The following is a 16,723-nucleotide window of genomic DNA, read 5'->3' as shown; positions in this document are numbered from 1 at the left end:
AGGAGCGCCCAGTCGGCTCTAAATTAACAAGTTTTTAAATACAAGAAGAAGAAGTTTTCAAGCGCCTTATCACTCTAAATCCCAACAAGTCATGTGGACCGGATGGCTTCCACCCCAGATTACCCAAATAGTTAGCAACCGTCCTAGCTGGCCCTTGGCGTCGTTTTTTCGAAAAACTTTAAACGAAGGGATCTTGCCGGCTGACTGAAAAGAAGCTCAAGTGACACCATTGTTCAAAAAAGGTGGCAAAAGCTGCCCGGGCAACTATCGCCCTGTCAGTTTGACAAGTGTCGTTTGCAAGGTAATAAAATATGTTGTGAGTGATCGATTGATCGATCGTTAGACTGTTAATAATCTCCTTACAGACTGTCAACATAGCTTTATTGCCGGTAGATCCTGCACCACTAACCTCTTGTAAACTAGAATGGACCCGCCTGCTGGACGAAAAGATGCAGTGTACCTCGATTTTGCCAAGGCATTTGACAGTCTCCCATACGATCGATCGGCTGTTGCGTAAATTGAAGTCTTTGGGAATTGAGAGTAATGTACTCAAATGGATAAGAGATTTTCTAGTAGGGAGACGACAACGTGTTAGGTGTTAGTATTAATGGGACCGTATCAGACTGTGGCCATACTTTAAAAAAAAGTTAAGAGATCGTAAGTTCATCAGCAAATCATTGACGGCCTTTCAAGCAAAATCCACCAATCATAGACAAGAAAATAAAGCGTAAGTACTTACAATCACTTAGCGAGTTTTGAAAGTATGGCCCCAGGGCTTCAGCGCGCTGCGGCGTGCCACAAGGAAGCGTTATCGGGCCTATTTTATTCGTTGCGTTTATAAACGATCTGATAGAGGCTGTGTCTAGCGTGTGCTCGATGTATGCTGACGACACAAAAGTTTATAATACAGTGAGGAATACGTCGCAAAAAGTACAGTTGCATGGTACAGTTCAAAAAGTACAGATCACCTATAACAGCTCCTCTGATAACAATAAAGTACTAAATAGCCTTTTGCCGAGCATGTCATCCAGCAGGTCGCATACGTTGATCGTTGGTGACTTTAACCATCCAGAAATAGACTGGGCAGATGAATCTTCTCCAAGAAATGGGAATCACCCAGCATCCTTGTTCTTGGAGTCCGTGCGAGACTCATTTTTAATCCAGAACATCAACAAGCCAACCTATTTTAGGGGTAAACAGACCCCAAATATTCTAGATCTTGCGTTTACTAGTAAAGAATCAATGATAGATGAGCTTCGCCACGAGGTTCCGTTGGGCAAAAGCCACCACCAATCATTGTTTTTTCAATATTAAGTGTTGTGCAGAAAAGACGCTTCGGAAGCGTGAACGTTTGAACTTTGCGAAAGGCGACTATGATAAACTCCGTGAAGCGGTGAATGCGGCAAATATTTCGGACTGTATTAAGGACATGAATGTGGCTGATTCATGGTCGTTTCTCAAAGACACGGTTGTGTCAGCAGTTGATACCTGTGTACCTAAGATCACGCTTGGAGGAGTCAAAAAGTCCCAGTGGATGAACAGTGCAGTTAAGGCTCAGCTAAAGACCAAGAAAGAAGCCTACAAGCGATATTTACGAACTCGCAGCGATTCTGATTATAACCTGTATGCAAGAGCTCGAAATCAAGCTAAAAAGTTTGTCGCACTGCTGTGAACTTCGAAAAAAAATATTGCTAAAAATGCAAAAAATAATCCGAAAGCCCTTTTTTTGTACGCTAGTTCGAAGTGTAAGTCAAAGGACGGTATATCTGATTTGAAAGTAGACAAACGAAAGATTTCCTGCGATGAGGACAAGGGAAACGTTCTTAATCAGTTCTTCAGCAGTGTATTCACAGATGAGGACTTGAACAGTATTCCAGATATTGAGGAGCGCCCAGTCAGCTCGAAGTTAACAGGTTTTGAAATACACGAAGAAGAGGTTCTCAAGCGCCTCGTAGCTCAAAATCCCAACAAGTCATGTGGACCAGACGGCTTCCATCCCAGATTGCTCAAAGAATTAGCAACCGTTCTGGCCGGCCCATTGACAGTATTCTTTCAAAAAAACCTTGAACGAAGGAACTTTGCCGTCCGACTGGAAAGAAGCTCTAGTAACACCATTGTTCAAAAAAGGTGACAAAAGCAGCCCCGGCAACTATCGCCTTGTCTGTCTGACAAGTGTTGTTTGTAAGCTAATGGAATCTGTTGTGAGGGATAGGATTATCGATCACTTGACTGCTCACCATCTCATATCAGATTGTCAACATGGTTTTATTGCCGGTAGATCCTGCGCCACTAACTTATTATCTACGTTGAACGAGTGGACTCGCCTGCTGGACGAAAGGGAACCGGTGGATGCATTGTACCTCGATTTTGCCAAGGCATTTGACAGTGTTCCGCATGAGCGGCTGTTACGTAAAGTGAAGTCTTTGGGAATTGAGGGAAACGTACTCCAATGGATCAGAGATTTTCTAGTAGGTAGACGACAACGTGTCAGTTTGAACGGAACCGTGTCAGACAGGGCATTAGTGCGCAATGGCGTGCCACAAGGAAGCGTCCTGGGGCCTATTTTGTTCGTTGCTTTTATAAATGATCTGCCAGAAGCAGTGTCGCAGCGTGTGCTCCATGTATGCCGACGACACAAAAGTTCATAATTCAGTGAAGAATGCGTCAAATAAAGCGCAATTGCAAGATGATCTTGACAGCTTAGTTAACTGGGCTGATACGTGGCAGCTGCGGTTTAATGCTGACGAGTGTAAAGTACTTCACCTCGGGAAGAACAATGAACAGCAAGATTACAGTATGAGAAGACATGGTTGCAACGAGAGAGTAATGATTTAAAAGTCTAGTGTGGAAAAAGATCTCGGAGTTTATGTCGACAAGGAGCTAAAATTTTCTAAGCAAGTTGAAACGCAATTTAACACATCCAACAAACTTCTTGGATTACTCAGACGCTCATACGAGTTCCTAGATGCAGAAGCGATGAAGCAGTTGTTTGTTGCTGTCGTGCGCCCGAATCTAGAGTTTGGAAATGTTGTGTGGTCACCGAGATTTGAAAAGGACAAAAATTTAATAGAGAATGTTCAAAGACGTGCAACAAAGATAATTCCAGGCTTGAAGGGCAAGTCCTATGAAGAAAGATTAAAGATTATGAAGCTTCCAAGCCTCAGTTATCGACGTCTGCGTGGAGACCTCATTGAAGTATACAAGTATGCTCATGGTTTATACAAGGTCCTCGAAGGATTACTAGAATTTGAAACAAGAACCAACACCAGGGGCCACAGCTATAAACTAAAAAACTGCCCTGCAACTTCTCCACGCGACAAAATTTCTTCTCGCTTCGAATCACCGACATGTGGAACAGCCTCCCCGATGACATCATTGGCGCTCCAAGTATGAACGCGTTCAAGAACAGACTTGATAAAGCCATGGAAAAATATATGCTCAGATTTGAAATGCCTAGCACCATATCAAACCCGGTGGAAGTCGAGTAGCTATTTCAAACTTTCGTCAGTCGTGAAAAGATCCGGTCAAATGATACGATTTTAGATCTTCTGTGAACAAGGCACGAATAGGAAAAAGAATCGGCGACAGGCCACATCAGGCCTACGCTGCAGCGCCGAGATCACTATGTTATGTTATGTTATGGTGATCTTGACAGTTTGGTTGACTGGGCTGATACGTGGGAGCTACGTTTTAATGCTAACAAATGTAAAGAAATCCACCTTGGCAAGAATAATGAACAGCAAGATTACAGTATAATAAGACTTGGTTGCAACGACAGAGTGATGATGTCGAAGTCGACAATGGACAGAGGTGGGCAGTAGCGCGCTACCGCTACATGTAGCGGCCGCTACATTTTCAGTAGCGGTAGCGGTAGCGGCTCTACATTTAAGGCAATGTAGCGGTAGCGGTAGCGCCCGCTACATATTTAAGTAACGATACGAGATTTTGCCGCTACAGCGCTACCGCTACATTTATAGATAAAGCCTTTAGATTTTACTTAAGGGGACCGGCTACCCTCCAACAAAACTTTTTTGTTTACAGACGGATCGTTTTGAAACTTGGTACGCATATGTAAAACAGAAATCTAAGACTTTTTTCATGTAAATTAAAAAAATGAAAGAAAACGTGGAATCAATAGAAAACGGCAAATAAGGGGTACTCTAAAAAAGTTTATAACTTTTGCAAATCACATGCTACAATGTCGAGACACATATCATTCGATTTGTAACAACAATATCTAGCGACTGTAGAGCCCCGATTTTTGATTTTCCTCATCGTTTTTTTCGCGTTCTACCCATTTTTTTCACATTTCCCCCTCCCCCTACCTTCCTCCCCCTCCCATATATAAGTCAGACCATGCACATATTAAAAAAATACTTCTAGAGTCGCAAGGTATTGTTTTTACAAATCGAATGGTATGTCTCTCATTGCCGTAGCTTGAAAACTGTTGGAGTTATAATTTTTTTAAGATGGCGTTTATGTTTTTTCATCTTTCAGTTTGCTTACAGTTATTTTTACACAGTTATTTTTATGTTTCACCTTCCCTACATGGAGGTCTACTTCAATCTACCAATCTCAAAAATAATACACATATATATACAAAAAAACTGATTTTTATATGTATATGTGGATAATTTCTTAGATTGGTAGATTAAAGTTAACATCCATGTAGGGAAGGTAAAACATAAAAATAACTGAAACTTCTATTTACTGTATCTAACCCTGGGGTAACCCATACTAGTTCGGTTAGGTTAATTGCAATAAAGTTGCATTGATATGTTTAAAAAATGTTTTATTAGCATTAAATGTTAATGAGTAAATCCCAATAGCAGAACAATAAATATTTAGAGATTTCCAATAATTTTGGCCATTGTATAGCGGCTAATGTAGCGCGCTACATTTTACTGTAGCGGTAGCGGTAGCGCCCGTTACCATCTAGTGGGTGTAGCGGTAGCGGTAGCGCCCGCTACATTTAGAGCATGTAGCGGTAGCGCCGCTACATTTCCAAGTAGCGCTGCCCAGCTCTGACAATGGAAAAAGATTTTGGAGTTTAGATGATGGTGAGTTTGGATGGTCGACAATGAGTTGAAATTTTCTAAGCATATTGAAGCTCAAATTAATAAAGCCAATCAACGACTTGGACTGATCAGACGCTCTTACGAGTACTTAGATGCAGAAGCGATGAAGCAGTTGTTTGACGCTGTCGTGCGTCCGAACCTAGAGTTTGGAAACGTCGTATGGTCACCGAAACTTGAAAAGGACAAAAATTTAGTCGAGAATGTTCAAAGACATGCAACATGTATAATTCCGGGATTAGGAGGCAAGCCTTATGAAGAAAGATTAGAGATTATGAAGCTTCCAAGCCTTTGTTATATCTACCTCTGCGTTGTGACCTCATTGAAGTATACAAGTATACCCACGGTTTATACAAGGTTCCAGAAGGATTGCTGGAATTTGAAACAAGAACTAACACCATAGGCCATGGCTATAACTAAAAAACTGCGTTGTAACACATCCATGCGACAACATTCCTTCTCGCTTCGAGTCACCGACATGTGGAACCGCCTCCGTGATAGCATCGTCGAAGCTCCGAGTATGAATATCTTCAAGAACAGACTGGACTACTATGCAGGAGCATATGTTCAGTCTTAAAATGCCTAGCACCTTACGGGCCTCGCAACAAGTCCAGCAGGTATCTCAACCAATTCGTCAGTTATTAAAAGATAGGGTTCATAAGGCCGAATCCCTTGCGGAATCAAGTCATTAAAAGTACAAGAATTGGCAACATGCTATGGGCCTATTTCTTCAGTGCCGACATTTCTATTCTATTCTATTCCATCAGTATCATGTGTAACTCGTAACACCAAATGAAGCTGTCATACTGGGCCAAACTGCTACAGGAGGCTTAGCAGGCCACATGTTAGCCTGTTAGTCTTATTCCTTGATCTTATTCATATACAGGCAGGTCAAATTAACCTAACCATCAAATTGAGCTGCCTCACCAAGACACTCTACCGCCATCGAGGCTGCACTAGAAATGGACGCGCTTTTTAGTGTTATCAGACAAATTAATTTGATTAAACAAACGTGAAAAATTAAAATAACCCAATAAAATAAATTACATACAAAAAAGAAAAAATTGAAGAAAACATCAAAATGTAACAAAAAAATGAACAACGCGCACTGCTGAGGGAGAAAGCCTGTCAGGTTATTGAGGAAATACTCAAGGTGGGTGGCCCAGTGGTTACAGATCAGAGTACCAAGACTGGAGCAGAGAGGCGCGGGTTCGATCCCAGCTCTGTGCGCCAGTTTCTGGTCAGAATCGGCGAGGAGGTCGGGCGGTTAAGCACAGCAGAATTGTAGCAGTGAGTTGCGAGTTCGAGACCGCGAAATGTTGTGAATGTTCTGCGATGTTAAGAATCGGCGACAGGCCTACGGCCTAATAACGCTGAAACCGCTATTATTATTATTATTAATTACTTACAAGAAACTAAGAGACTTGGAATCACAAATTTATCGGTTGCTCTACGTAGAGGTCGCAATCCACACACGTACTTTTGCCGTGAACGTAACTGACTTTCTGCCTTTGAGGAAGAACCGAAACTTGAAAAGGAAAAAAATTTAGTAGAGAGTGTTCAAAGACGTGCAACAAGGATAATTCCAGGCTTGAGGGGCAAATCTTATGAAGAAAGGTTAAAGATTATGAAGCTTCAAAGCCTCTGTTATCGACGTCTGCGTGGTGACCTCATTGAAGTATACAAGTATACTCATGGCTTATACAAGGTCCCAGAAGGATTACTAGAATTAAAACAAGAACAAACACCAGGGGCCACGGCCATAAACTAAAAAAATGCGTTCCAACTTATCCACGCGCCAATATTTCTTCTCGCTTCGAATCACCGACACGTGGAACAGCCTCCCCGATGACATCGTTGACGCTCCGAGAACAAACGCGTTCAAGAACAGACTAGTTAAAGTTATGGAGATATATATGTTCAGACTTGAAATGCCTAGCACCATATCGAACCCGGTGGAAGTCTAGAAGCTATTTCAAACTATCGTCCGTTTGGAAAAGATCCGGTCGAGTCAGTCATTTCCATGTACCAACTCAGTCATTTAGTTAGTCATTTCCATGTACCAACTCAGCTGATTTATTAATAATTTGCAGGAGGCTGCGTGGCAGGACCTACTGGCTGAGCCATCTGGCTGGCTGGTGGCTGTGCCTCTGAGCTTAAATGGCTGACTTGAGCTCAGTGTACTAGGAACAGCGGTGAGGGAGTGGTGAAGTGAAACGTGGCACCGCACTATGCCTCTATTTGACGCTTAACAAATTAATCTCATAGCTCAATTTAATAGTCATAGTGTTATTCTTAGTTTTGTGATCATAATCTTCACTGGCAGACATGTTGCCTTTAAGACACATCTTACACTTGACAGTGTGCTTTGTGTTGATGCTACTTCATGTTAGACACACACTGGCAGAAGTTGGAGATTTCACTCATGAATGGGCAGTAAAAATCGAAGGAGGCGACGAAGAAGCTCGTGCCGTGGCCTTAGAACAGAATTTTGACCTCGTTGATAAGGTAAGGTTTTCTGAAAACTGTCTGCCATTGTGTTCAGTGCCCAGCTGTTGAGTGTCGCTGCTAGTGCGCATGCGGCAGGTTTTCTCGCCATTGACTTCCAAGCGGCAAGCTTTAGCCGCTGACTCCGAGACGTAAGATTAGGTAGGTATATGCAAGACGTAACTGCGAACGAGAGGAGTTCTGTAGCTCTTTTTAATGAGCTCCTTCATAAATCCCGTCATATATCATTTGAATCGCAGTGACTATATAGAAGCTTTTAAAACTTTTTTTTTTATAGTTTTTAAACTCTTTTTAAACTCCTTAAAAAGTAATGAAGAGCTTGTTTTTAACTCTATTTAAACTCCTTAAAAAGCTTTTTAGAAAGCTTTTTAAAGAGCTTTTTAAACTCCTTAAAAAGTAATAAAGAGCTTTTTTCAACTCTTTTTAAACTCCTTCAAAAGCTTTTTAAAGAGCTTTTTAACTCTTTATTTACTCTTTTAAAAGCTTTTTAAAGAGCCTTGATCCTCTACACTACAGTAATCCACAGTCGTTCAAGTACTACCTAAGTTCTACCAGCCTTCAAGCCTCAATGACATTTGAGTCGTCATTTACATTGACTCGTCACCGGTAAATAAATGCAACGAACCTAATAGGCTAATTTAGTGTTGACCAATACTATGCGGTGTTTTGATGAACTGTGAATTCTACACCAAATAACTCCAATATTGGATCTCCTTGTATAATTGTGCGTGTCTATAGGTTGAATTCCGTTATTCATTTTTATAATGTGTGCTTCAACTTCACTCTGTCAAATGATTTTAGTTACGATTTTATTCTTATTATAAAACCGGTGATTATCGCAGTAACCTGCTTTCTGAATAGAACGTACGTAAGGCTTGTCAAAAATTTCCGGGAATTTAAGACTATTTTTTTCGATGATGCTGAAGGTTATTTTTCGATTTCGACTTCATCTTCTTCTACGTATACCTAATTTTATCCCACTTTATTCATCTTATCCCACTTTATTCATCTTATCCCACTTTATTCATCGTATCCCACTTTATTCATCTTATCCCACTTTATTCATCTTAAAATTCTTATTCATATTTACCCCTACAAAAAGCGCCGTTCATTAACGCGAAAAATGCGCGCCTAAAATTGCGTACGGAAGCTAGTGTTCGGTATTCAGCCGCGTATATTTAACGCAAAATCTCATGCCTTTTCGTTGTAAAAATTCTTATTCATATTTACCCTTACAAAAAACGCCGTTCATTAACGCGAAAAATGCGCCTAAAATTGCATACGGAAGCTAGTGTTGGGTATTTTGGTATTCAGCCGCGTATATTTGACGGGTAATCTCATGTCTTTTCGTTGTAAAAATTCTTATTCATATTTACCCTTACAAAAAACGCCGTTCATTAACGCGAAAAATGCGCCTAAAATTGCATACGGAAGCGATTGTTTGGTATTTTGGTATTCAGCCCCGTATATTTGACGGGTAATCTCATGTCTTTTCGTTGTAAAAATTCTTATTCATATTTACCCCTACAAAAAGCGCCGTTCCTTAACGCGAAAAATGCGCCTAAAATTGCATACGGAAGCTAGTGTTTGGTATTCAGCCGCGTATATTTGACGGGTAATCTCATGTCTTTTCGTTGTAAAAATTTTTAATGCTTTCAATTTTAATTAACAGTCTTCTCAGTGGACACCTTTTCGCTGTAAAAAGTCTTGGTGCTATTAATTAACAGTTTTCTCAGTGGAAATCAATATCGCTAGATTATTGACGACGAAACTAACATTAATAAAGATAAAAGATTAATAAAATTAATTAGCATTAATAAAACATCAACAGTAATAAAATAAAAATGACCGTGAATGTTCGTCTTCAATTTTGCATAGAACAATTGATGCACGCTCGATTTTCGGTAAGAATACCTATGGATTTGCGTGGTGTGTAGTGTGGACTTGTTTGTGGTCCTTTAAAGGGACTTGCGTGGTGTGCCGTGTGGACTTGCTTGTGGTCCTTTAAAAGGACTTGCGTGGTGTGTAGTGTGGACTTGTTTGTGGTCCTTTAGGTGGGACTTGTGTGTCGTATTGTGTGGACTTGTATGTGGTCCCAGCATGGCATTTGATTAAAATTATTACACATCAAATACTATCACGTCTTATCATATTTCTCCATTCACATTCGAAATTTAAATATGTATTCGTATCATCATCTCGTTGTCTTTAGACTCGTTATATTCCAGGACAAAGCTCACATCCCTGCTCGACATATACATGATCTGTAAAGCATACAAATGAAGCATAAAATTATTTCGAATAAATCTTAACTAGAGACATATACATGATCTGCCACGGTAAGGCATACAAATGAATCATAAAATTATTTCGAATAAATCCAATAAATAATTATTTCGAAAACTAGAAAGAAATGAGAATGTAAATGAGCAATTTTCCAGAGGTCGTATAAACACCTGCATGTCCGAGCTGTATGCAATTTCTCATAGAATGAATAAAGAATAGCACTTGCATTTGTGCCGTACAAGTGTCCTGATACTTGCACACTTGATACGTATGACGCACTGTGCTCACTGCAGTACACTTGGGATACGTTCTTTGTGGCCACTGAGGTCGAATTCTTATTTGAATCGTTCGCTCTTCGTTTCAGTACACTTGGGGTACGTTCTTTGTGGCCACTGAGGTCGAATTCCTATTTGAATCGTTCGCTCTTAGTTTCAGTACACTTGGGGTACGTTCTGTGTGACCACTGAGGTCGAATTCCTATTTGAATCGTTCGCTCTTAGTTTCAGTACACTTGGGGTACGTTCTTTGTGACCACTGAGGTTGAATTCCTATTTGAATCGTTCGCTCTTAGTTTCAGTACACTTGGGGTACGTTCTTTGTGACCACTGAGGTTGAATTCCTATTTGAATCGTTCGCTCTTAGTTTCAGTACACTTGGGGTACGTTCTTTGTGACCACTGAGGTTGAATTCCTATTTGAATCGTTCGCTCTTAGTTTCAGTACACTTGGGGTACGTTCTTTGTGACCACTGAGATTGAATTCCTATTTGAATCGTTCGCTCTTAGTTGCAGTGCACTTGAGGTACGTTCTTCGTGGCCACTGAGGTTGAATTCTTATTTGAATCGTTCGCTCTTAGTTTCAGTACACTTGGGGTACGTTCTTTGTGACCACTGAGGTCGAATTCCTATTTGAATCGTTCGCTCTTAGTTTCCTTAGTATTTGTTTGGGACGTAGCAGTCCCAGGCCACGATGGATCGCCGCCTATGGGCCTATACTTTCAAAAAAAGTTAAGAGATTGTAAGTTCATCAGCCAATCATTGACGGCCTTTCAAGCAAAATCCACCAATCATAGACAAGAAAATAGAGCGTAAGTAATTACGTTCACTTAGCGAGTTTTGAAAGTATGGCCCCTGATTATCGCTCATTCGCTCTCATTTGGGCCACCAGCTGATGTACGATGCTCTGAGCAACCAAGCCCATATAGCGGCCCAACAGCGTTATCTGATAAGGTTCTGATTGCTGTATGACGAAGAGCTTTTTGTGATGATTTCACCGCATTGCGTTTGTATGCCTCTAATATGACAAGAATTTTATGCTCGCATCCTATATTATAATTGATGAGTGTGTATTAATGATGATTTGAAGCTAAGATAGCACGCCTATTTTAGCGTGCATTGATATCATTCTCAACCTTGTTTGAATGGCATATTCTTTCAATGTAGATGTGACTCCCTATCGGGTTTCCAGACGCACTAAATCATGTTTATGTACTTGCCGTGCAACGAATCTGCGTTGAAATTAAACACACACTTCCATGTTGGTCACGCGTTCAACCGGTTTACTTGAGTGCAAGTGTATTGCAAAGCCGTTACTGCGGCATGATTTCCATACAATACAGCTACTCCTGTGCAAGGAATTGCGCTCGGCATTTCTGGGCTAAGGAAGCAGTGAACCCTTTTGCTGGTCACAGGCTGGGCATTTTGCTGGTCACAGGCTGGGCATTTTGCTGGTCACAGACTGGGCATTTTGCTGGTCACAGGCTGGGCATTTATGCTCTAAAAGATTGACTCTTGGAACCGCTATAGCCATAATGAGGGATAGGATATGGCAGCCAGCGGTCAAACTAAATCAGTAGAAATGAGCTATAGAGAACTCGCTGTATAAACGACAAAAATATATCGAGCTATATTAGAAACCAAAACCGGATGACTAGTGTCTGCTCTAGAGGCCATGAGAAATGGAGAGCCATTTGACCTGTGCAACTCGGGATGTTGTGTGTGATGAACAGCCATATTTATATATAGATATAGAAATATTGATTGAGTTTTCATATTGATATCAAAGCCGTCTGTTTACAATATCAGTTGTTTCATTGAGAACATCGAGTTCATTGATATAATAGGAAGCAATTGATATTAGATACGGTATCAGTTGGGGCTCTGAGCTTTAAAATGAACTTCATGTGGAGAGAAACTATTGTAGTAATTTTAGTAGCCCGGGTTTAGCGGTGTAGCAAGTTTCATGGCATAGCCTGAAGAAGGAAGAAGTTAACCGTTATAGGACTTATTAGCTCGCTGAAGTTTGAGCAGATTCAAGGTTCTAAAGAAATTTTATGCCAAATTGTTGCTTTGCATGAGAATTTTCCAACAAATTGACCAAGTAAGAAGAGATTAAGCAAGAAAAAGCTTTTGCAATGATAGCGGTGTCGGATTTAGCTTTATAAAATGGCTTTATCCTTATATTTAGCTTTTAAATAAGTTTAGAGTTACTGTTTGTGCAGGTGATTAGCATATAGCTCTCCTTAATTCACAGCTCCGCAACGTACAGCTTATTTCGACCTCTCTAATTGTATATTTTCGCTTAGATTCTAAGTCTTTGATGCTTCAATGCGCGTTAACTGTCCAGTTAAGCGTATTAACGCAAGTTTTTTCGCAGGGATCCTAGCGATGCAGAAAACAGTACGCGTTTTCGCATAGATTTTAACTCTTCAATGCTTCAATGCACGTTAACTGTCCAGTTAAGCGTATTAGCGTAAGTTTTTTCACAGGGATCCTAGCGACGCAGAACACAGTACGCGTTTTCGCGTAGATTTAAAGTCTTCAATGCTTCAATGCACGTTAACTGTCGATTTTAGCGTATTGGCGTAAGTTTTTTCGCAGGGATCCTAGCGATGCAGAAAAACAGTACGCGTTTTCGCGTAGATTTTAAGTCTTCAATGCTTCAATGCACGTTAACTGTCGAGTTTAGCGTATTAGCCTAAGTTTTTTCGCAGGGATCCTAGCTACGCAGAACACAGTACGCGTTTTCGCGTAGATTTCAAGTCCACAATGCTTCAATGCGCACGTCAACTGTCGAGTTCGTAGGGATCCTAGCGATGCAGAACACAGTATATACGCGTTTTCGCGTAGATTTTAAGTCTTCAATGCTTCAATGCACGTTAACTGTCGATTTTAGCGTATTGGCGTCAGTTTTTTTTCGCAGGGATCCTAGCGATGCAGAAAACAGTACGCGTTTTCGCTTAGATTTTAACCCCACAATGCTTCAATGCACGTTAACTGTCCAGTTAAGCGTATTGGCGTAAGTTTTTTCGCATGGGATCCTAGCGACGCAGAACACAGTACGCATATCTTGTTCATAACGGCGCGTATAACGGCGTGCCGCGCATGACGCGTCGCGGCAGATAGCGCACACATGTGATCGAGTGTCCCTGACCGCGTTCAACTCGTCGCTTACGTTGTTGTGACGAACTATTTTGAGTCTTAACCTATTTTTTATGTTTATTTGCTGTTTGCAACAATTTGTGGCTTCAACCGCACTTTGAGTATCAACTTATTTATATGTTTAATTGTTGTTTGCGACAATTTTGTGGCTTCAACAGTTTTTTGAGTCTTAACCTATTTTACGTTTATTTACTGTTTGCAACAAGGTTGTGGCTTCAACCGTTCCAAACTATTTCGAGTTTCAACTTATCTATATGTTTTTTTTTGTTCTTTGCAACAATTATGTGGCTGCAACCGTTCCAAACTATTTTGAGTTTCAACTTATCTATATGTTTTTTTTTGTTCTTTGCAACAATTTTGTGGCTGCAACCGTTCCAAACTATTTTGAGATTCAACTAATGTTTATTTTTATTTGTTGTTTGCATCAATTTTATGGCTTTAGTTGTACAACCATTTGAAGTTAAATCAGAACCAGCATTATTTTACGACATGTCTCCTAAATGGACAAATTAAAGGTGCAATGAAAAGCTATATGAGCTACGCAGTAGAAAGCTGGAATTAATGACGTCGAACATACGACCCTAAACTTCACATGATATAAACTCGTACAAGAATGCGGGAAAGCCGTGATCACTAAACCGACCTCTAATTCCGTCATGAACGACCAAGTCGGTTACTTCTATAATGCTCCTTAATTAGATGATTTACGTGCAGTGCTTCTTAATTAGATTATTAACTTATAATGGTCTTTAACTAGATGATTTACTTGTGATGCATTTTAATTAGATGCTTGTAGGAATTGTTCGAGGATAATTTGAAGTTTTCTCATGCAACCCGGGCTATTTTATGGCTATTTACCCCTTACAAGAACAGAGCACCATTTTTCGTCACGGCTATATAGCTGTGATAGGGCTGTTTACCCACTACAGCTGCGGCGGAGCTGTTTGCCCCTACAGCTGCGGTAGAGCTGTTTGCCCCATATAGCTGCGGCAGTGCTGTTTCCCGTAATACAACTGCAGCAGAACTGTTTGCCCCCTAATCCGCAGCTGGACTGTATGCCCCCTACAGCTGCGGCAAGGCGGCGTGTCCCCTACAGCTGCGGTAAGGCTGTCCCCTACAGCAGCGGTAAGGCTGCATGCCCCTACAGCTGCGGTAAGGCTGAGTGTCCCCTACAGCTGCGGTACGGCTGCGTGTCCCCTACAGCTGCGGCAAGGCTGTCCCCTACAGCTGGTGTCCCAACAGTCGCTGGTATATCGACCGCCCGAGGCAGGTCAGAGTTAGGACGCTGGCCCAGGAGGGTGGCACAGGCTATGGCTGGTGGCACTCAGGGACCACTGCTCTATTTCTGGCGCACTTCATCGATATGTCGCGGCTCTGCTTATAGCTCCTCTGCATCTTGCTCTTTATCTCTATATTTATGTGGCAATTTAAACATATTTAAATGCGCATCTTATCACTGCTCTGCATCTTGTTCTTGATCTCTATATTTATGTGGCAATTTAAACATATTTCTGGCGCACTTCATCGATATGTCGCGGCGCTGCTTATCGCTGCTCTGCATCTTGCTCTTTATCTCTATATTAATGTGGCAATTTAAACATGTTGAAGACCAGGCAAATAAACAAGGCAATTTAAAAAAGGATTGAAGACCAGAGAATTATTTTTATTTTATTCTGTCATGTTTTTTCTGTGTTATTATTACTTAAAAGAATAAATTCTTCCATCCTATAGTAATAATAATATGTCCAGAGAATTGGTTTTATTTCATTCCGTCTTGTTTTCTGTGTTATTATTATTTAAAAGAACGAATTCATGCATTGTATAATAAAGTGTTAATGTGCATCTAACTGTACTAAATGTTACTAACTCTCTTCACGCGCTGTGCATTTATACTTTTTTTTCGTTTGTGAGGTGTATTTGTTTGACATTTTTTGTGAATGTTCGCTATTTCGTCTTGCTTTGTCGAGTTCAAGTGTCCCTCTTGAATTGTGCTATCGAGTCTCTCTTGACTCGAGTCTCTCTTGACTCGAGTCTCTCTTGACTCGAGTCTCTCTGACTCGAGTCTCTCTGACTCGAGTCTCTCTGACTCGAGTCTCTCTGACTCGAGTCTCTCTGACTCGAGTCCGTTCCTGGACTGCCTTTATTTAGTTGTATTAATTTAAACTGACTTCTTGCACGCTTATCGAACAAAATGAATTGGAAATTCTTTAAAATTAAATTGAAATTTGGACGAGCGATGCCTTCGCTCAAATAACTCACCCCCATGACTCACAAATTTATATTGAGTGCGAGTATATTAATAGTTTCAGTTAATTGTTTTAATTTAATAGTTTTAATATAGTAGATCCCTCCGGTGAGCGTCTACTTCATTTGAGATAACATCTTATGCGTTATCAGATCGCCCTGAGAGACACATAAATTACTTCGTTACTTTGTAATTTATACGGTACTTGAATTTCAACACGAAAATGACTTCATAATTCATGTAGTAGTCATTTATGAAGCCTACTAATTACTTCGTATAAAGTAAATCGTAATTTATGAATGTCGCTTCGTATGCCGTGATCTATAAATGGTTATAATTTAAGAAACACATGAATTACAGTATAATTTACCTATTGTAGAATTTAAATAAACCGACAGAAAAGGTTTATTCGTTTTGCTATTTTAGAAGGAGGAAAATTGACAGTTTTTAAGGCTCGTTTAAAATAGATTGTTCATTCAATAGACTATTCTGAACAAGTTGAACTATCAAGCCTTTTACAGATTCGTCTCTGGCTTGTTTAAAATAGATTGTTCATTCAATTGACTATTCTCATCAAGTTGAACTATAGAGCCTTCTTACAGACTCGATGCTGGCTTGTTTAAAATAGATTAGACTATCCAGACACAATAGACTATCCAGTTGAACTATAAAGCCTTGTTATAGATTCGTTGCTGGCTCGTTTAAAATAGACTGTGCATCCAATAGACTATTCTCATGCAGTTGAACTATAAAACCTTGTTACAGATCCAGTGATGCAGTCTATTTCCCCATACACAGCGAGCCTGTCTCACTCCAAGCGTGTCGCACTAAACCGTTTTTCTCTGACCGATCGCAAACTTTTTCAATGACGTCGACCCTGACCGAGCCTGACTAGTGAGAGTTGTGACCACCACGCTCACGCGCCTCCACCTGACCTCTTGTGATGCTTCCATGCGCCTCCACCTGTGATGCTTCCATGCGCCTCCACTTGACCTATTGTGATGCTTCCATGCGCCTCCACCTGACCTCTTGTGATGCTTCCATGCGCCTCCACTTGTGATGCTTCCATGCGCCTCCACTTGTGATGCTTCCATGCGCCTCCACTTGACCTCTTGTGATGCTTCCATGCGCCTCCACTTGACCTCTTGTGATGCTTCCATGCGCCTCCAC

General features: G+C 40.8%; 1 protein-coding gene across 1 annotated transcript in view; it reads left to right on the top strand.

Moving 5' to 3' along the window:
- The first annotated feature begins 7,267 nt into the window (after window positions 1-7,267).
- The window catches only part of LOC108671426 (furin-like protease 1, isoforms 1/1-X/2), a 69,711-nt gene continuing 60,255 nt past the window's right edge, over window positions 7,268-16,723 (top strand). Inside the window, exon 1 of the mRNA XM_047882536.1 lies at window positions 7,268-7,583. Within this exon, the coding sequence (XP_047738492.1) occupies window positions 7,404-7,583 (180 nt within the window). The 5' untranslated portion in view covers window positions 7,268-7,403. The remainder of the gene's footprint in view (window positions 7,584-16,723) is intronic.

Source organism: Hyalella azteca, unplaced genomic scaffold, assembly GCF_000764305.2.
Source record: "Hyalella azteca isolate HAZT.00-mixed unplaced genomic scaffold, Hazt_2.0.2 contig10672, whole genome shotgun sequence".
NCBI lineage: Eukaryota > Metazoa > Arthropoda > Malacostraca > Amphipoda > Hyalellidae > Hyalella > Hyalella azteca.
Note: the sequence above shows the minus strand (reverse complement) of the source record. Positions and strands in the feature narration are given on the sequence as shown.